At 39.0% G+C, this 17,952-nt stretch overlaps 1 protein-coding gene across 1 annotated transcript in view; it reads left to right on the forward strand.

The window, feature by feature from the left end:
* The window catches only part of RAPGEF5 (Rap guanine nucleotide exchange factor 5), a 242,022-nt gene that overhangs the window by 129,891 nt on the left and 94,179 nt on the right, over positions 1 to 17,952 (forward strand). The window contains exon 9 of the mRNA XM_025380367.1: positions 8,754 to 8,879. Within this exon, the coding sequence (XP_025236152.1) occupies positions 8,754 to 8,879 (126 nt within the window). The remainder of the gene's footprint in view (positions 1 to 8,753; positions 8,880 to 17,952) is intronic.

Consider the following 17,952-nt stretch of genomic DNA (forward strand, 5'->3'; position numbering starts at 1 on the left):
AACTTATTTAAGACTGTCAAAGAAAATTGATTATCCTGTTAAATCTTTTATGTTTGATATTATTTGAGTTTGCTTATTCTCTTTTCTAACTTTTTAATTATTTTTTAAACTTTGCTACCCTGCTTACCAGTGTGGTTAAGAATGTATACACAAGTCTGAGCTGTAATTTCTCTTAGGTCAAAATAAGAGAAAATATTGGTGGCCTCCCTACTTTAGTCTGAACGTTAAAGGAATCAAGTATGTGAAAGGAATGAACCCCTTACTTTATCAATTATCTAAATTTATAATACTATATATTATATAAATTTATAACGCTATATTTTGATTTTAATCAGAAGGGATAATTTTCTAAATACGAAAGATTAAGAAAGTACTTGAGGGGAAGAACAGCATAAATTTCACGTTAGTGTGGTTTCTGTCTTATTCCTGGCTCTCAGCATGCTCTGGCAGGATGCAGCATTACACAGTATTTCTATAGGATGGGTCTGTCCATCCTATACAAAGGTGATGTTTTAACACAAGGAATTCTACAAAGGAGAAGGGCCAGAGAAACTGAATGTCCATTGCCTTGCCTGGACAGTGAAGGGCTAGGAATTATGAAATGATTTCTAAATCTCCATCATGCCCCAGCATGGTGTTTGAGGCCCATACCAGTGACTCCCTAGGGATTCCTCACCTGCCTTGACCATCACACTTTCAATTAGGTACATTTCTCACTGTGGATGCTTTGTAGTTCTTTTCCCAGTTCTCAAGGGGCATATTCTTCTATCCGTAACAGGGAGAGCTTTCTCATAGTCTAACTTTTTTCTCTGAAGAAATTTGAGAAAATGAATATTTGTAGCCCTAAAATTATTATTTTTTGACTATGAACTGTCTTCTGAATTTTCCTGGAAAAGAATTCTTAATATTTTCTGTTTTGCAAATAAGGTGCATATGGCCGAGCATGGTGTCTCACGCCTATGATCCCAACACTTTGGGAGGCGGAGGCAGGCGGATCACAAGGTCAGGAGATCGAGACCATCCTGGCAAACACTGTGAAACCCTGTCTCTACTAAAAATACAAAAAAAAATTAGCTGGGCATGGTGGTGGGCACCTGGAGTCCCAGCTACTCGGGAGGCTGAGGCAGGAGGATGGCATGAGCCTGGGAGGTGGAGCTTGCAATGAGTGGAGATTGCGCCACTACACTCCAGCCTGGGCGACAGAGCGAGACTCCATCTCAAAAAAAAAAAAAAGAAAAAGAAAAAGAAAAGAAATAAAGAAAATAAGATGCATACAATAGAATAATATATCACCTAAGCTCATCAGTGTTTTATTCTGTCATTTATATTTCTGTTTAAAATGCAAAAAAATTATATGAACTTCTAGGCTTAATTTTTAATGAAATTAAGATATTATGTAGTAATCAATAAGAATTTATCTGAACACCCTGAATTTGAACTGAATAGCATTCTATTATTGCAGAAGTGCTTTCATGAAAGGTGGACTCTTTCTTTCTGGTTTCCCTGACCTTGATAAGCAATTTTTGCATGATGTTTTACCCAGGTGTTTTAGAAAAAGTGGTTGTTAAAGTTAAGATAATGCAGAGAATGTTTTAATACAAAGAACTGTGCTTTTGTCCCAGTAAGACGCTCATTTATCATCCATGTGACTTTTCCCACGGGAATCTTGTCCACGCTTCATTCTGCCATTGAGGGGATGGACCCAACATTTTTATGACTCCATTTATAAAGGAAACAGGCTTTTCATTTACATTCGTAACATTTCTCTTCTCAAAGACTGAAAATCCTATGAATAGCTTTAATTATACATTATGGAGACTTTTTTCAAAACAGACCTTGAAATAAAGCTCTTAAATAACTCTTCTGACAGTTATACATTAATCTTTTATTTTTTTTCTGGCTTAGCAGTGTTAGGTAAATTGTTTATAATTAATTTTACATAGAGAAATTCAATAGACCAGGGATGTGAAAGTTTAGATCGAGGACCGTTAGATATCTTGCTTCTCCTGCCATAACAAAGCTCCCACAATATATTAATAAATTCATGGATTTCTTGAATTAAATCACTAAATTATAGAGCTCTGAAAGGGACCCTGAGGAACATCTAGTTTGGCATGATGCTTCCACATAGCACTGCCTTATAAATCATCTGGGATATGTGGGCTTAAAGTCTTCCGGTGAATGAAGAAGCATTCATAACCTCCTTGAAAGTCTTTTTTGATAGTTGTTATGTAAGGAATGCTATAGAATTGATTACCTTGTGAAACTGCATCTAGAAGTTATTTGGAAACCAGAAAATCAAAACAGCAATATTCTTAATTATAAGATGTGGAATTAAAGAAATAAGTTAGTCTGAAGCCCATTTTAAAAAGTAAGAGCATTTTGCCTTTAAAGTACATATTTGCTTCGTGGGCCCAAGTATCTGGTTGTATGAAAATGTTTCCTCCTGAAAGGAAAGTTCATTTTATTTACATATTATTACTATTTTTAGAGAGAGACAGAGTCTCACTTTTTTGCCCAGGCTGGAGTGCATTGGTGTGATCATAGCTCACTGCAGCCTCTAACTCCTGGGCTCAAGCAATCCTCCCGCTTTGGCCTCCCAAAACACAGGGATTATAAGCATGTGCCACTGCACTTGGCTGAGAGAAAAGTTTATATTTAGGATTCTAATCATACGTGAAAAATGTTTAGAGTTCCTTGAAAAATCATGTTCATACAGAAATCCAAAAAATAGTGAAGACCTCTTAAATTTCCTCTATTTAATTTCAGCCTTTTATTGATGATGCTGTAATCAGCTGATTTAAAAAAACAAAACAAAACACTGTATTTGGGACCTACAGATAGAAGGACAGACTTTGTCTCCAGATTGAGTCTGTGGGAGCTTAACTGAGTTGCTTTGGAGCCAGTGCTGGTGAAAGGAGGGAACAGGCTCCCCGTGGTGATGAGTTAGTTATAGCTGTTCAGTACTCTCAGCTGTGTCCCACCACTGCCTGGGTCTCCATTCACCACATGCTGTCTTTCGTATGGGAGGGCCATCCTGGGGAGCAGAGCAAGATCAGGGCTAAATGCATCACACCACTGATTAAATCACAGAACAGGTTTCCAGGTTGGCATTTTGGAGGGTCGTTAGCATCCTCCCTCCACCGCCAGGACAGTATAGTAAATACTGTGCAGGTGAAATGGAAGGAGAGAGAAGAAATCCTCGCTGGTTGATGTACATGAATTTTTTAGATAATAGTAACGTATTTAAGTGTCAAAACATTTAAAGAATGTTTATTTGTAAGTAGAAATTGCCCCAATTTCCCTGCCTTCATAGTTATTTTATAATACCATTGAAACTTTTTTACCCTCCTTAGTGTAGATTAAAAGAGTATCGTAATGATAGGCCCATATATTTACCATTGTCTCAGATTATGGACTGCATTAAAATCCTGACAAACAGAAATCAGCCCTAAGGAGGATGGCTAGGAGCATAAAAGGATCTAAAAATAAAATCAAGTGGGCCTTTAGTAGTGCTTGGCAGTCTTTATTCTACTTCCCTTGCCCAGTTTCCCCTTCTCTTAGGCCAGGAGTTGACAAACCACAGCCTACTGCTTGTTTTTATAAATAAAATGTCATTGGAATGTAGCTGTGCTCATTCATTTATGTATTATCTCTTGGAGAATTGGGCAGTTGCAACAGAGACCCCATGACCTACAAAGCCTAGAATATTTACTGTCTGGTCCTTTACACAATGGTTTCCCAGTGCTTGTAACCTAAATGACTATTAACGTGCCTTCTTTTCTTATGCCTCCAGCAGCATCTCCCCACAATTTCTTTTTTTCAGATAATAACTTGCTTCTTATTTTTCTGGGAAATAAGAGCCTTCAGAAAGGAATTTCTGCCCGTCCCTACCACCAGATATGCCAGCGTACCTGCATATTTACCCCTGTATTTCACTGTCTCTCCTGTTTCACTGGATGAAATATTTATATTCATATTTCTTTCTGAGAGTAGATCTTTATCTTCTCTTTCCTACTCAAGAACCTTACTCTTGAAAATGCCCCCTTCTCCCTCCTGCATCATCAAATTTTGCTCTCTACTGGAATTCTAATAAAGGTAAACATCCCGGAATTGCCCTCATGTTAAAGCAAATAAGCAAGCGAAACTCTCTTCAAGGACGGTTTTCAGCTAGTGCCTCATTTCTTGTCACAAATCTCTTTGGAAGAATTGTGTCCTATTTACTGTTGAACCCATGCTAATAAAGCTTTTGTCGCTATCAGTTCAAACAGAAATTGCTCCACTCAAAGTTACCAATTACTTTTGTCAAATTCAGCATCGGTTATTTTGGGCCCATCTTGTTTGACGTTTCAGCAACATTTGATAGAGTTTTTCATTCCTTCCTCCTTGAAACAGCTTCACTACTCTCCAGATTCTCTTCTTGGAGCCACTCCTCCTCAGTCTCCTTTTCTGAGTGATTACTCCTCATCTTCCCAGTATCGAAACACTAGACTCCTGGATTTACGCCATTCCTGGATTTACGCCATTCCATTGGTAAAAGCAGAGGAATACCATCTGTACTCCGATGACTCTGGAATTCGTATCTTCAGCCTGGACTTCCCCTGAACCTCCAGACTTCCAACCCAGCAATTCCACTTGGATGTCAAATAGCCATTTTCCTTCCCAGACCAACCCCTGCATCCCCCATGACAACTCCATCCTTCCAGTTACTCCGGCCAAATATTTTGGAGACTCCCAAACAGCAAAATCTGCTGGCTCTACCTTTGAAATATCTCCAGTGGTTAGAACCACATGTACCATCTTCACCACTAGCACAAGTTCCAAGCCATGTCTTATGTGAAAACCAGGCTCCTAACTGGTCTTTTAGCATCAACTAGTTCCCCCAGTCCAACCGAGGACACACAATGATCCTGCTAAAATGTCAATCATATTTTGCCAATTCTCTGTTCAAAACCTTCCAAAGTTCTGTCTTATTCAGAAAAAGAATCCAAACTCCTTATACAGCCTATAAGGAAATTGTGTGTTGGGCTCCTGCATTACCTCTCGACCAGTGCCACCAGTCTACTGCTTACAGCTCTCTTCTAGCCCTGCTGCTGTCTCTGCCTATCCTTGAGCGTGCCAACACACTTGAGCATTAGGTCCCTTGTACTTGCTGTTCCTCTGCCCGAAACACACTCCCTTCTGGATATGCACATCACCTCTTCCTCATTTCCTTTAGGTTACCATTCAGTTGTCATTTTACTAGAAAACCCTTCCTTGACATTTTTATCTTAATAATGCCTTCAATTATTTCTCTGTCCCCTTACCCTACTTCATTGTTTTTTCTGTCATATAGTACCACGCGATATTTCCTATTGGTATGTTACATTATGAATGTATGCTCCATGATGTAAGGAACTTTATTTTTGTTTTTGTTTTGAGACAGACTCTTGCTCTGTCGTCCAGTGCAGTGGTGTGATCTTGGCTCACTGCAACCTCTACCTCTGGGTTCAAGCAATTCTCCTGCCTCAGCCCCCCTAGTAGCTGGGATTACAGGTGCACACCACCAAGCCTGCCTAATTTTTTGAATTTTTAGTAGAGATGGGGTTTCACCATGTTGGCCAGGCTGTTCTCGAACTCGTGACCTCAGGTGATCCACCCTCCTCAGCCTCCCAAAGTGCTGGGATCACAGGCATGAGCCACCATGCCCAGCCAGAACTTTGTTTTTTTGTGTGTGTTCACTACCATATTCTCAGACTTATAGTAGGTTCTGGCTCAAATAAATCCTTTACTCTGTTGAGTGAATGAATGAATAAAATAATTTAGGGAACTAGGGATATTGTGTTAGTCTGCTCTCTTGCTGCTAATAAAGACATACCTGAGATTGGGTAATTTATAAAGGAAAGAGGTTTAATTGACTCATAGTTCAGCATGGCTGGGGAGGCCTTACAATCATGGCAAAAGGCGAAGGAAGATCAAAGGCATGTCTTACATGGTGGCAGGCAAGAGAGCTTGTGCAGGGGAGATCCCCTTCATAAAACCATCAGACCTCATGGGACTTACTCACTACCACGAGAACAGCACTGGAAAATCCTGCCCCTATGATTAAATTACCTGTTCCTGGTTCCTCCCACAGCATGTGGGGATTATGGGAACTACAATTCAAGATGATATTTGGGAGGGGGACACTGCCAAACCACATCAGATATATATCTGGAGAATATTAAAATGAGAATATTATAAATGTTTGTTATCGGGAGAACCCACTCCCGATGTTTAACGTGGGTTCTTTTCTATTTCCTAAGTGTCTCGGCTGGGTTGAGAAATAAAGGGAAAGAGCACAAGAGAGAGAGATTTAAAGCTGGGTGTCCACTGGAGACATGACATGTCGGCAGGATCCTTGATGTTCCCCGAGCTGTAAAACCAGCAAATTGTTATTAGTGATTTTCAAAAGGGGAGGGAGGGCACGAATAGGGTGTGGGTCACAGAGATCACACACTTTGCAAGGTGATAAAATATCACAAAGCAAAAGAAGGCAGGGTGAGATCACAGGACCACTGGATGAGGTGAAATTAAAATTGCTAATGAAGTTTCAGGGCATGCATTTTCATTGATAACATCTTATCAGGAAATAGGGTTTGAGAGCAGATAACCTGTCTGACCACAATTTATTAGGTGGGAATTTTCCTCATCCCAATAAGCCTGGGAGCATTATGGGAGACCAGGGCTGATTTCATCCCTTCGGCTTCAACCATAAAAGACAAGACACCTTAAAAAGGGGCCATCTATAAACCTACCTTCAAGGCGCATTGTCTTTCTCCGGGATGTTCCTTGCTGAGAAAAAGAATTCAGCGATATTTCTCCTATTTGCTTATGAAAGAGAAGAAATATAGCTCTGTTCTGTCTGGCTCACCGGCGGCCAGTTCAGTTACCTCTCTTGTTCCCTGAACATCCCTGTTATCTTGTTCTTTTTTTTTTTTCACGATGCCCAGATTTCATGTTGTTCAAACACCAGTGCTCTGCAAACAATTTGTGCAGTTGATACAATCACAGGGTCCTGAGGGGACATTCATCCTCCTCAGTTTACAAAGAAGATGATGGGATTAAGAGATTAAAGTAAAGACAGGCATAGGAAATCACAAGGATATTCATTGGGGAAGTGATAGGTGTCCATGAAATCTTCACAATTTATGTTCAGAGATTACAGTAAAGACAGGTGTAAGAAATTATAAAAGTATTAATTTGGGGAACTAATAGATGTCCATGAAATCTTCACAATTTATGTTCTTCTGCCGCGGCTTCAGTCAGTCCCTCTGTTCGGGGTCCCTGACTTCCCGCAATAGTTTGTATTTAAATATTTGAAAGATTGTCACATTGTATAAAGAATAGGCCTAGTTTCCATTGCTTTAAAAGACAAAACTAGTCCTCACGGATTGAAATTAAATGGTTTCAGTTTTGTCTAGTGTGATAAGAATAAGGGACTTTCCAACAATCCTGGCTATCCAACAGAGTACAGACTGTCTTAAGATAAACTTAGGTCCCTGTCCAAGGAAACTTTAGAAAGGAACTGAAAAGCCACTTGTGAGGATGTTGTAAAAATCTCTGACTTTGGTGGAGGAATTCCAATTGCTGTCCTCTAGGAGTCTGTGATGTGGGCCACTTCAGAAATTTTTTGTTTATTTCCTTCCTAGTTGGACAAACTACTAGTTAAAGAGATACCATAGCCCCTGGGAATAAAGAGTTAGTCATTGCTTTGCAGGGATGGTTCCATTTCTCTGCTTCCCACTCAACAACATGTGTATCTTTAGCACAAACCGTTAAGATCATGAAGTTTGGATTCTTCGCCGGCCCCTTTGCTGTATTTGGTCATGTTATGGAGTATATTCAAATCCTGTAGGTTATGTTGAGGAAAACGGATTCCATAGTTTTGACTGCTCCTGCCAAGTATAACTTTGGATTTCTTTATTAGATCATGTCTTGGTATGTCAGTATGAACCATTTTGGAAAGAATTTGAGCAGAAACACTTTATAATTAGTGTGTTAGAATGAACTTTTTTCTTTTTCCTATTTCAAAGTCTTAGATTCACCTCCCTCCTCCTATTATTATTTAGGCACTTTGACCTAATGTAAAATATGATGTTTTATGGATCATTTCCAAACCCCAAGGAAGGAAATTTCGAGCTTTCTTTTTCCAATCCCTTATTTTTAGCAAGATATTTCACCATCTTTTATGCACTATTAGTGGTATTTTACTGATGCCCCATAGTAATTTTCCAATTGTGAAAAAATTTATCTTGTGATCTTCTTGTTAAGGGTTTATTTACATATGGAATAATTTGTTGTGAGGCTAAAGGATTGGGGTGTTGTATACTGTTATTTTTAGGGCTCTGTATCACTTCTCCCTTTCACCAGTGTGGTTCCTGGCTAACTTTCCCATGAGTTTTTAACCTCTTGCTAGGCTTTGCTTATGTAACAGGAAACAGGCTGTCAGGAACAAACAAACAGGAGCCTATCAGGCGCACACTTAGTAGCAAATGATTTAGTTTGCTCTTAAAGTAGAGTGATATGCAGACTCAACTTTAAGTCTTTTGGCATGGTGCTCCTAGATTATAATAATGTAACTTCAGTTTTTGAAAGGCAAAATATTTTCCCAAGACCATGATTTAATCCAGGCAGTGGAAAAGATGAGCTTATTATAAGGTGAACTTTGCGGTGGTGTCATGTCCTGGGACTGTGGTTTTAAGTATATCTTCGCTTTTTCTCCAACTCTTAAGGCAGGGGTGATGTGCAAGCTTCAAGAAAGAGATGAAATCGGACGAATTGAACTAGTTCAGAAGCTGGCAAGAGAAAACTATCAGTTTTTGCAGACGGACAAAAAAGAACAGGAGAAGTCTGAACACGTAAGCCTTTTGCCTCTTGGGGATGCAGGTTTGAAGGGGTGGAAAATGTTTCTGCCTGATTGCATGTTTGAACGAAAGACTATTTAATTTTAAATTATTTAGGTTTTGGGGTTTTTTCCCCCCAAGAGCATCCTCCTTAGTAAAAATGACAGCGCTCATAGTTCTAAGCAAGTGGCTTATGACACTGGATTTATAAGAGACTCTTCTCATAAGTAAATTATGTAGAAATATGAGAATGCATTTAAGCAAATATGAATCCTTATCTGTTTATGATCCTGCTTGGGTGGCTTTCAAGTTTGATTTTGGAAGTTTTGCCTTATCGTATAGTTTGTAGAATATGAATTTTGAAAAAACATTTCAACATATTTTTATGTTTAGTACAGAGGTGGATCTAGTTGCCAAATGAATGTGTCCTAAGTCACTAGAAATAGATAAAAACACAAAAACAGATTATAGATGCTCTCACCAAGTGGGAGGGTCAGAAGGGAGTTTTCCCAGTATCTTATGAAGGCTTGTGTTCCAACAAGAGTTATATTGTTTGAATACAGTTAAAACTGGAGGAAAGGGACGTTCCGCTTGGTCCTCCTGAAAGCAGTTATTCAGATTGAGCCTTAGAACTGAGAATGCTGCCGTCATGCTGAGAAGACAATGGGACCACTTTCTTGTGCCACACATTGTTATCTGTTGACTTGGTTGTTGTTGGTTGTAAGACTTCACTCTCAGTGCTGCACTATCCAGGATTGCTCATGAAGGAGAACATTCCTCTGTGCTTATACGTGTGTCATTCTCTGACTTTTATTTTTCCTTGAGATTTTATTTCAGCCCTTTCCAGGGGGGAAAACATTGCTTCATGCTTTTTCTGCTCCAAATCTATTAATACAAATGGCAGGGTTTTACTGAGAAGGAGAGGAGGTAAGATGCTCAAGGCTGGCTGGCTGCTTAATTTAATAAGACAGCACTTCTCTAACAGTGAGACATCGAATTGTAACAGTTGGTGTCTCAAGAAAGAGAATAATTAGGCAGTTTCAAAGCCTTGTGATTGAACTGTTTCAGAGGTGACTGTTGACTTTAAGTGCGGATGTAGGTCTCAGGCAACCTTCACTTTGCTTGGAACTATTGAAAAATTTAGCACCTTTTTCAAGTTGTTAAAAGCACCCTGAAGTTTGACTGTATCATAGACTGACTCCTAACCTCTGCTGTGTCCTTAGGATATTTGAATATCCTAGTGTGCAGCTTAAATTTTTCAAAAAATTTCCTTTTGATTCATTTTAATTAGATGAGCAACAGTTTTCATATGCTATATTTTATTGATTTCAAGATGCGCATTTTCCCCACAGTAGTCTTAACAATCGATGATATGAAAACATGTCATAGTTTAATTGTAAGCATTTCTCTTTCCTTATAGTTCTTAAAATGAATGCTGTATCTTACAACTGATTGCAAATTAGGTGCAGTAAACCAGTAACAACTTCAGGTATGGTAAGATCTTTCAAAAATCAAAGAGTAGAATAGTAGGGTACCACTTCACCAAAGTTAGAAATCATAAGCTTTAGGCTTATGATTAAGGCTTATGACAAAACAACTTTGCACTTATTAAAAAGATACCTGTGTGTTGTCTTTGTTGTATATTTAGTTCAGTCCAGAATATTATAAGTAGTCACAGCCAATGAGATTATAATACTCTTCAAATCTGTAACTATAGAAATCTACACTTGGGGCTGATAATTGTAAAGGCTTTTAACATGAGGCAGAAATTTAGTGATTGAAGATTTGCAGCTTTGCTATGGTTATATGCTCTGTAACCTTTAAACCTTCACTTCATTTGTAAAATAGAACACTAACATTTTTTACTTCTTGCGTGACTGTTATATAATGGGTGCATTAACAACTCTGAAACGTTTTTGTTTCTGAGACGAAAGATGCTGTGTAATATTGGAATTACAACTTTTTCTATATAGATGTTCCTGTGAAACTTAAGGAAAGGAATATTAGGGATCTTTCTTTCTAGTGATAAATATAAACGAAGCCATTCTGTCATCTCCCTTCTGCAGGATGACACCAGTGGAATCTCTCAACTCTCCAAACTGATATTGATGTAGCACTCCTCTAAATGAATTATTTGATACTAGACGCTTATACTTTTTGCAGTAATTTATTAGGAATAAAAACCACCTGCTAATTCACTTCAATCTTATGTCTGGGGCATTTGATGTGCCTGTACCTTTGCTTACCCCTTAAGCTCACAGTGTTCATGAAGGTGGTGCAGCGTTTTCATTTTTCCTGTGCTCGCTTTCTTTACAATAGCAGTCGTCTGCTCTTCATAGAAACTCAGTTCCGACACACAGCACGGACAGAGGAAACTGCAGTTTACTTAACGTAAACCTAGGTCTGCAGTTTCCTCTTCTTGTTATAACAATAATGACCAAACCCTGCGGTTACATACAGATTTCCTTTCTTTTATGATTTTAAAATGCTTCATCGACCTCATTCACCATTCCTGGGCCAAAGCTAGTTAAGTAGACAGTGATAAAATTTGAGTTAGAATCCAAGTTGCCTATTGAGTCATCCTTTTGACTAACCTTCATTACTTTTCCAGTTCTAGAATGCCACATAGATGCCAAGGAGAGAGCTAATTTGCAGCACTACTGCATGGGGAAAGACATAAATTTGATAGAATAAAGCCTTTGTTGCTGGTACATCTTGTTACAAATTGAAGGGGATTACAGCTTTCTCAGTAGGCATTTCTAATATTTTCTTAACTGCTAAATGCTGCGATTATAAACGCATGCCATTAGAGAAATGCTTCACTCTGTGCTTTTGCCGAGGTGTTTCTGAAATTTAAAAAGTTAAATGTATAATTATCGCAGGCTTCTCAGGAAGCACTCTATTTTTCTATTTTCTATTAACTAGCTGTAGGCACAATTAGCAAGCACTCATTCCTATGTGTTGAAAATTATTGTGCAAGGACTTTCAGAAGGGGAAAGAAATTGGCTGTGTCTTCTAAACATTATGATAGTAGAGTTAACATTGAGCTGTTGGTTCTTTAAAGAAATTATCTCTTGTGTAGGCATTGTATTTCCTAGCCTTAATTCTGTGACTGTGCCAATAGAGGAAGGGACACGTGTTATCAGATGGGGACTTTTGAGCTTGACCCTGAAGAATGACTAATGGTCATAGAAGAAGGCAGGGGACAGCATTTCAGGCAGAGGGACCCATGGGAAGACACATAACTGCAGTCCTGGTGATTCCTAGGGAATGGAGAGGGGTAGGCTGGGAGTCAGCCTAAAATTCCATTATGAAAGACTGGTAAGCTACCCTAATGAGCTTAAACTTGCCTTTTGGCAAAGGAAAGCCATCAAATAAGGGAAGTGGCATGATCAGATGTGGCCTTTGTAAGATCTCTCTGGCATTGCTTTGGAGGAATAATTGAGTGAAGAAGAGGGAAATGTTGGAAAGAACCTTTAGAAAGCTACTGTAGTGAGTCAGGTAAGAGGTGCTAGCCTGAACTGGGGCAGTGACCATAAGAACTGAGGAAGGAGTAAATATGGAAAGTCATTTACACAGTAATATTGACAGAATTCAGTTACTGGTAATGGGGGATGTGCATGCTGTTTTATAGTAAGCAATTTTGAAGGATTCTTTGGTATAGTGGCAGACATAAGAATGTTCTGTTTCTTACCACCTTTGCCAAAAAGCTACATAAGCCATTTACCTTGCTTTGTTTGCCTACAGTTTGCTTCAGGTGGCTGAGATGTTCGTATTATCTCACTGACAGATTGTTAGGTGGGGTTCTGGCAAACACTATGGGGACAACACAAACTTTTCATTCCAGAACCCTTTGAAAATACCTTGAACAGAGAGAATCTCTGGTAGCTCCCAAATAAACTGACATATTTGGCCAGAGCTTTGGCATTTGCTGCAGTATGTGTGCCTTCCTGAGAATTAACTGGGATTTTAGGGTTGCTGTCCTGATCTGTGTAGTCTGAGTTGGTGTTACTATACTTCTCTTCTAGAATACTCTCTGTCATCCATTCATTCGCTAACTTTTGTTTAAGCCGATGTCGTAGAGGAGCCAGACTAACTATGGTAGCTCCTGCCCTCAAGAAGTAGAGTCTAGTTGTGGAGAAAAAATATCCACACAAATGACTGAGATACAAGGAAGCAGTGAAGAGAATCCCAAGAGAGATACATAGGAGTCTGAAGAAGAATTTACACCTGAGGAAGCAGGATTCTTACATAGGGCAGAAGTAGAGTTTGACCTGGACCTTAAATTAGGTTTTGGGTTGGATTTAAAGAATCCACATTGAAGAAAAGTATTCCTAGCGGGAACACTAGCATTAGAAAATGCACAGAGATACCAAAATATTAGATGCTTTTTGGAACTCTGAAACGATTTCATGTTGCCGGAATACCAAGAGTTGGGGGTGTGGGAGGGGAGGCAGGAGAAGGAAGATTTCATGAGAAATGAGATTGGGACCAGACTGTGGAGGATTTTGAGGGCTGAGAAGTTTTACTTCATTCTAAAAATAATGAGGACTGACTGAGCATTTGGTTTTCTAACTTTTCCTGAGGAAGATGGTTGAGGCAGGGCCTTCATGAGGTAAATTATATTATTTCGGTCTGACTGAATAGTGACTGAATAGTGAGGGAGCTGAAGAGTGATTAAGCAGACTTGGGCCCAGAGTGAATTCAAGTCTGATTGCCTCTGGAGGGTGTCTTCCTTCAGCCTTCATCACTGGAGTGAGGACTGATAGGTGGCCCAGAAACCAACGTAACCGGAACCACAGCAGTCCTGCGAAAGAGGGTATGCACTCAGAGGGCAGCCCTGGAGGACAGAGACAGAAAGAATACATAGGGAGGGATAGGGGTTGGGGGGCAGGGATGCAGGAAAAGAAAAGGTGCTTGCCCAGTTGTTACTTAGATTTGAAAAGCTTATAAACTCTTCACTGTTTATTTTCAGCAAAATAGTTACATCAAAGTATGTGTCTAGATGGATGTGGGTCCTATTTTCAGGACTATAGCTGCACTGTTTACCAGAAAACTGAGCCTATATTTTTCCTGAAATGTAGTTTATGCTTTGTAGTGTATTAAATTGTAGATTAGAAATACCGACAATAGCTCCTAAACTGACTTCCTGACTTCCAACTGTAGAAATGAGCAGTATCTGTAAAATGTATGTGAAAACCTTGTTCAGCAATACTTTCCCTAGGGATCCTGTCTGTATCCCTCCCTTGCCCCACCCCATTTTCTTCTGTTCCTTTGTTAAGTCTGGGGACCCACCCTACTTCCTTCCCCTTTTCTAATTCACTCATGAAATATGGATGGGTGGGAAGGGGATTTTGCACACTCTGAAACTGCATCTTGGCACAGTCTGCTGCCAGGGTAGGGTCTCTATCACTCAGCCTCAACCGGAATTTCCTTTTCCCTGTTTCCTGCAGCCTCATCCTGGAATTCTGCCTACGTCAAAGGGTTCCTTGTTTAAGGATTACGAGGGGAGAAGTGGTTTGGAGTATTCTGGCTGCTGTCATGCTTATTTTACATATTAAAAGTTGGTCTCTACCTTTTTCCAACTTTCATTTTGTCTGTATTTTTTTAAGCAGTTAAATATAAGGTGAAAATCTTCTTTTTACACTATATGAAATACTAAAAGGAAAAGAGGTTTTATCATTGTTTTCAAACTTATAATTATACATCTAGGTGAGTAAAGTTTCAAGGAATCCCCAGCATTATTTGAAGTTTATCAGTATTTAGTTTAACCAAGAAACTACTTATTAAAGAGAAGTAGACCTTTTAACACTATTGTAATAGAATTGAAAGTCAGAACTGGGGTATAATAGGCAATTCATAATACATTAAGTTGCCTGATTATAAACTGAGAAATCACCTCATTGAAACCAGTTTATTTTTCTTAATAACAAAATCCTGACTTTGTGTTGGGTTGGTATTAAAGTATCTTTCCATTGGAATTAGGCTTCCTGGAGTGAGTTATTATAGTCCATTTTTAATAGGGAATAATATGGCCACAGAGTAACAAAAAAGTAGAAGTAGTTAGTTCTTGCCTCCAAGAAGTTTACAGTCTAGGTGGGGAAAGAATTTCTACATGGAAAACAGTTAACCATTCAAGACAGCATTTAATGAAGTGTCTAAATAAGACATTTAGAGGAAAGTAAAATCTGGCAAACACATTTCACAACTGCAGCAAACCATGCTCTTCTCATTTACTTAGGAACAAGGTTTACAAGTTTGGTTCACTCTGTGTGCTCTTTAAATTCTAGCTTTTCCTCCAGAAAAATAGCAGTTAACTGCCAGTGGAAGTCAGTGGTGTGCTCCTGCTGTCTGGTGGAGCCATCTGCTCATTAGCTGTATTTTTAGGTTCTCACAAGAAGCCCACTGCAAGTCCTAACATTTAAAAAAAATTAGTTTGAGCATTTTTGGAGAGGAATTTGTCATTATGCTATTTTTTCAAAGTGCTCAAGTTTATTTTAAAAGGCCCAATTAAGAACATTGATACTGGCTCAGTTCGTTTGATTTATCAAACTCATGTTATCAAAGGGTCTTTTTATTCTCTGCTGTACAGATGCTACTCCTAGCTTTGTTAGGTTCTAATTCTTGTAAAATTAAAATAGCCGTATCATCTGCAATATGGTTGAAAAATCACTAAAGTGAAGTATTGAAAAACAGGTTATTTGTCATTGTTTTTTTGCCCTCACCCTCCTCCCCCAGTGGTATATCTCACTCCAGACCCCAGGTGACCTTATATTCTTTTCTTCTCTACCCCCAAGAAGGCCTGATCTGCATTAACATAACAGTGTTACTACCATGTAGACTGGTGTCTGATCAGGCAACACTAGAAACTTTTGTCAGGCTGGTGTTATTTGGGTTTATAATGAATGCTTTAAGACAAAAAGTTTAGGGAAAGGATGCACAGACAGATGGAGAGTTGTTCATGATAACTGTGTACTGCTGAGGTTTAGAAAAATAAAAAGAAGAGATATCAAGGAGTAAAGACACATAGGTAGCAACTTACCGTGTGGCTTGGTTCCCAAAGGACTGCCCTACTACATCTCTGACCTCATGAGCTGATGCTCTGCGAGAAACTCAGAGACTGAATTCACAGTTTACCTGTGTGGTCAACATCCAAGTGCTGTGGAAGCGTTTAATGGGGACCTTGGCTAGTCTAGGGAGTCATGCATGTTTCCCTGAGAGAAAGACAGAATCTGAAGGGTCAGGAGAGCTATCAAAAGTGAGGAGGGATTGGTATTCCAGGCAGAGGAAAGAACACATGTGATAACACGAGGGCCTGATGTGGAGAAGAGAGCAGCTTTAGAAGCAGAACCAACCAGCTGGAACCTAAGTGTGGACTGTGGATGGGAGAGGTAGGGCCAGGTGAAGAAGGCACAGGAGCTGGAGGATGCAGGACCTGTGGGTTTATCCAAACATTGTGTGCTAAGAGCAATAGCAAGCTCTTGTGTAGAATTTAAGCAAGAGGGAAAAATGATCATATTTAAATTTTTAACATTCCTCCATTGCAATGTGGGAACAGATTTGAAGGAGGAGAATGGGTCACACTCACTCTTTCAAAGTTTCTGGTCCCCCTTTCTTCACAGTCCTGTCAATTTCATATTAAGTAATAACCAGCATACATACAAGGGATTTGCTGTGGGCAGCTCAAGTCAGGGGACTTCAGTTCCAGTGAAGAGAGAATGTCCAGTGATAGTTCACTTCTAATTTATTACCTTTTCCCTAAAATATACTATTATATCACCATTTTTCTTTTAAAAGTTGGGTTGGAGTCAGTCCTGTTTTTGTAGAAATGAATTTTGTGCATGCACATAATGTGAATATCTTTTGTTAATAAACACCATACAGGCAGATATGTTCACTTTAAATACAACTTACTGTGCTGTATATTTGCCTCATATTGATTCAGCCAAAGTTTGATGATTTCTGAGTCATTCATATACTTTGGTTGCTAAAGATGAGGAAAAGGAATTTATAAAAGATCTCCATGCAGGATGCAAAGAACCTTTTTTTCCTTTTGCAGTGGGAAGTGGGTGGAAAGGAAAAATTCCATCTGGCATCCAGCAGTCCTAAATGTTGTTTTAAGATAGCAAAAATAGAAGATTGCTGAAAATATCATAACAGAACATAACAGACTGTGGGCAAGTGTACAGTACATTTTTTCTAATAAATCATGCTAAATATGCATATTTTACTTACAACATGACCAAATTCTTGTTTGCTGTTACATAAAAATTTGTCTTTATTTTTTGTAATAAAATTATCTGCTCTCTTTTTGAAGCAAAAAGGATGATTGTTTTGGTGTGAAGAGGTCAATGTTGCAGTACTTAGGTTTAACTGGAATAGGTTTTTGAATTTTGCAGTTTTCTCCTCTTTTTCCAGCATTTCCCTCCTACATTTAAAAACATGGAGAAATAAGATATGGCATGTATGTTCATTTATTGCACATTTGTACATAAGTGAACAAGGCTCAACCATTTTAACAAATCCTTGTAAATGCCCTCTTTGTTCAGGTTCCAGGAATGACTGGGCATGACTGAGGCAAAGTGAGTCAGAGTAAAGGATTAGGGGCACCTCAAGATCCAAGAAACACATAATAGGAGAGAATAATGGTGATAATGAGACAATTAAGATGTCAGAAAGTGGCTTGGAGGTATGGATTCACAAGAAGGCTCAAAAAACTTAATGAGTCATAAAGCATATCTGGGTGACCTCAGAGGTGGGAGTTGGGGTGGAATGTGTCCAGGTAAAATTTTTGCCCTCCATCATCAAAGAGAGGAGAGAGTGGTACTTCATACAGAGAGTTCTTAAAACCTTTCATGATCTTGCCTTGGCTAGGATTTATAGAAGTAGAACAAGCTTTATGTTGACACCCCTGTGAATAAAGAATTCTAACATTCCCCAAATGGCACAATGCATAATAAAATCCCAAAGTGAGTTTTATGGTTGATGGATGCTATCACTTTCTCCCTATTCAGTCAACTTATTGTTATTACAAATTGGGGGTTTGTGATGATGCATTATTTTTCACCATCAATCTGAGTAGTCTGGA

This window comes from Theropithecus gelada, chromosome 3 (genome assembly GCF_003255815.1).
Source record: "Theropithecus gelada isolate Dixy chromosome 3, Tgel_1.0, whole genome shotgun sequence".
NCBI classification, from domain to species: Eukaryota; Metazoa; Chordata; class Mammalia; order Primates; family Cercopithecidae; genus Theropithecus; species Theropithecus gelada.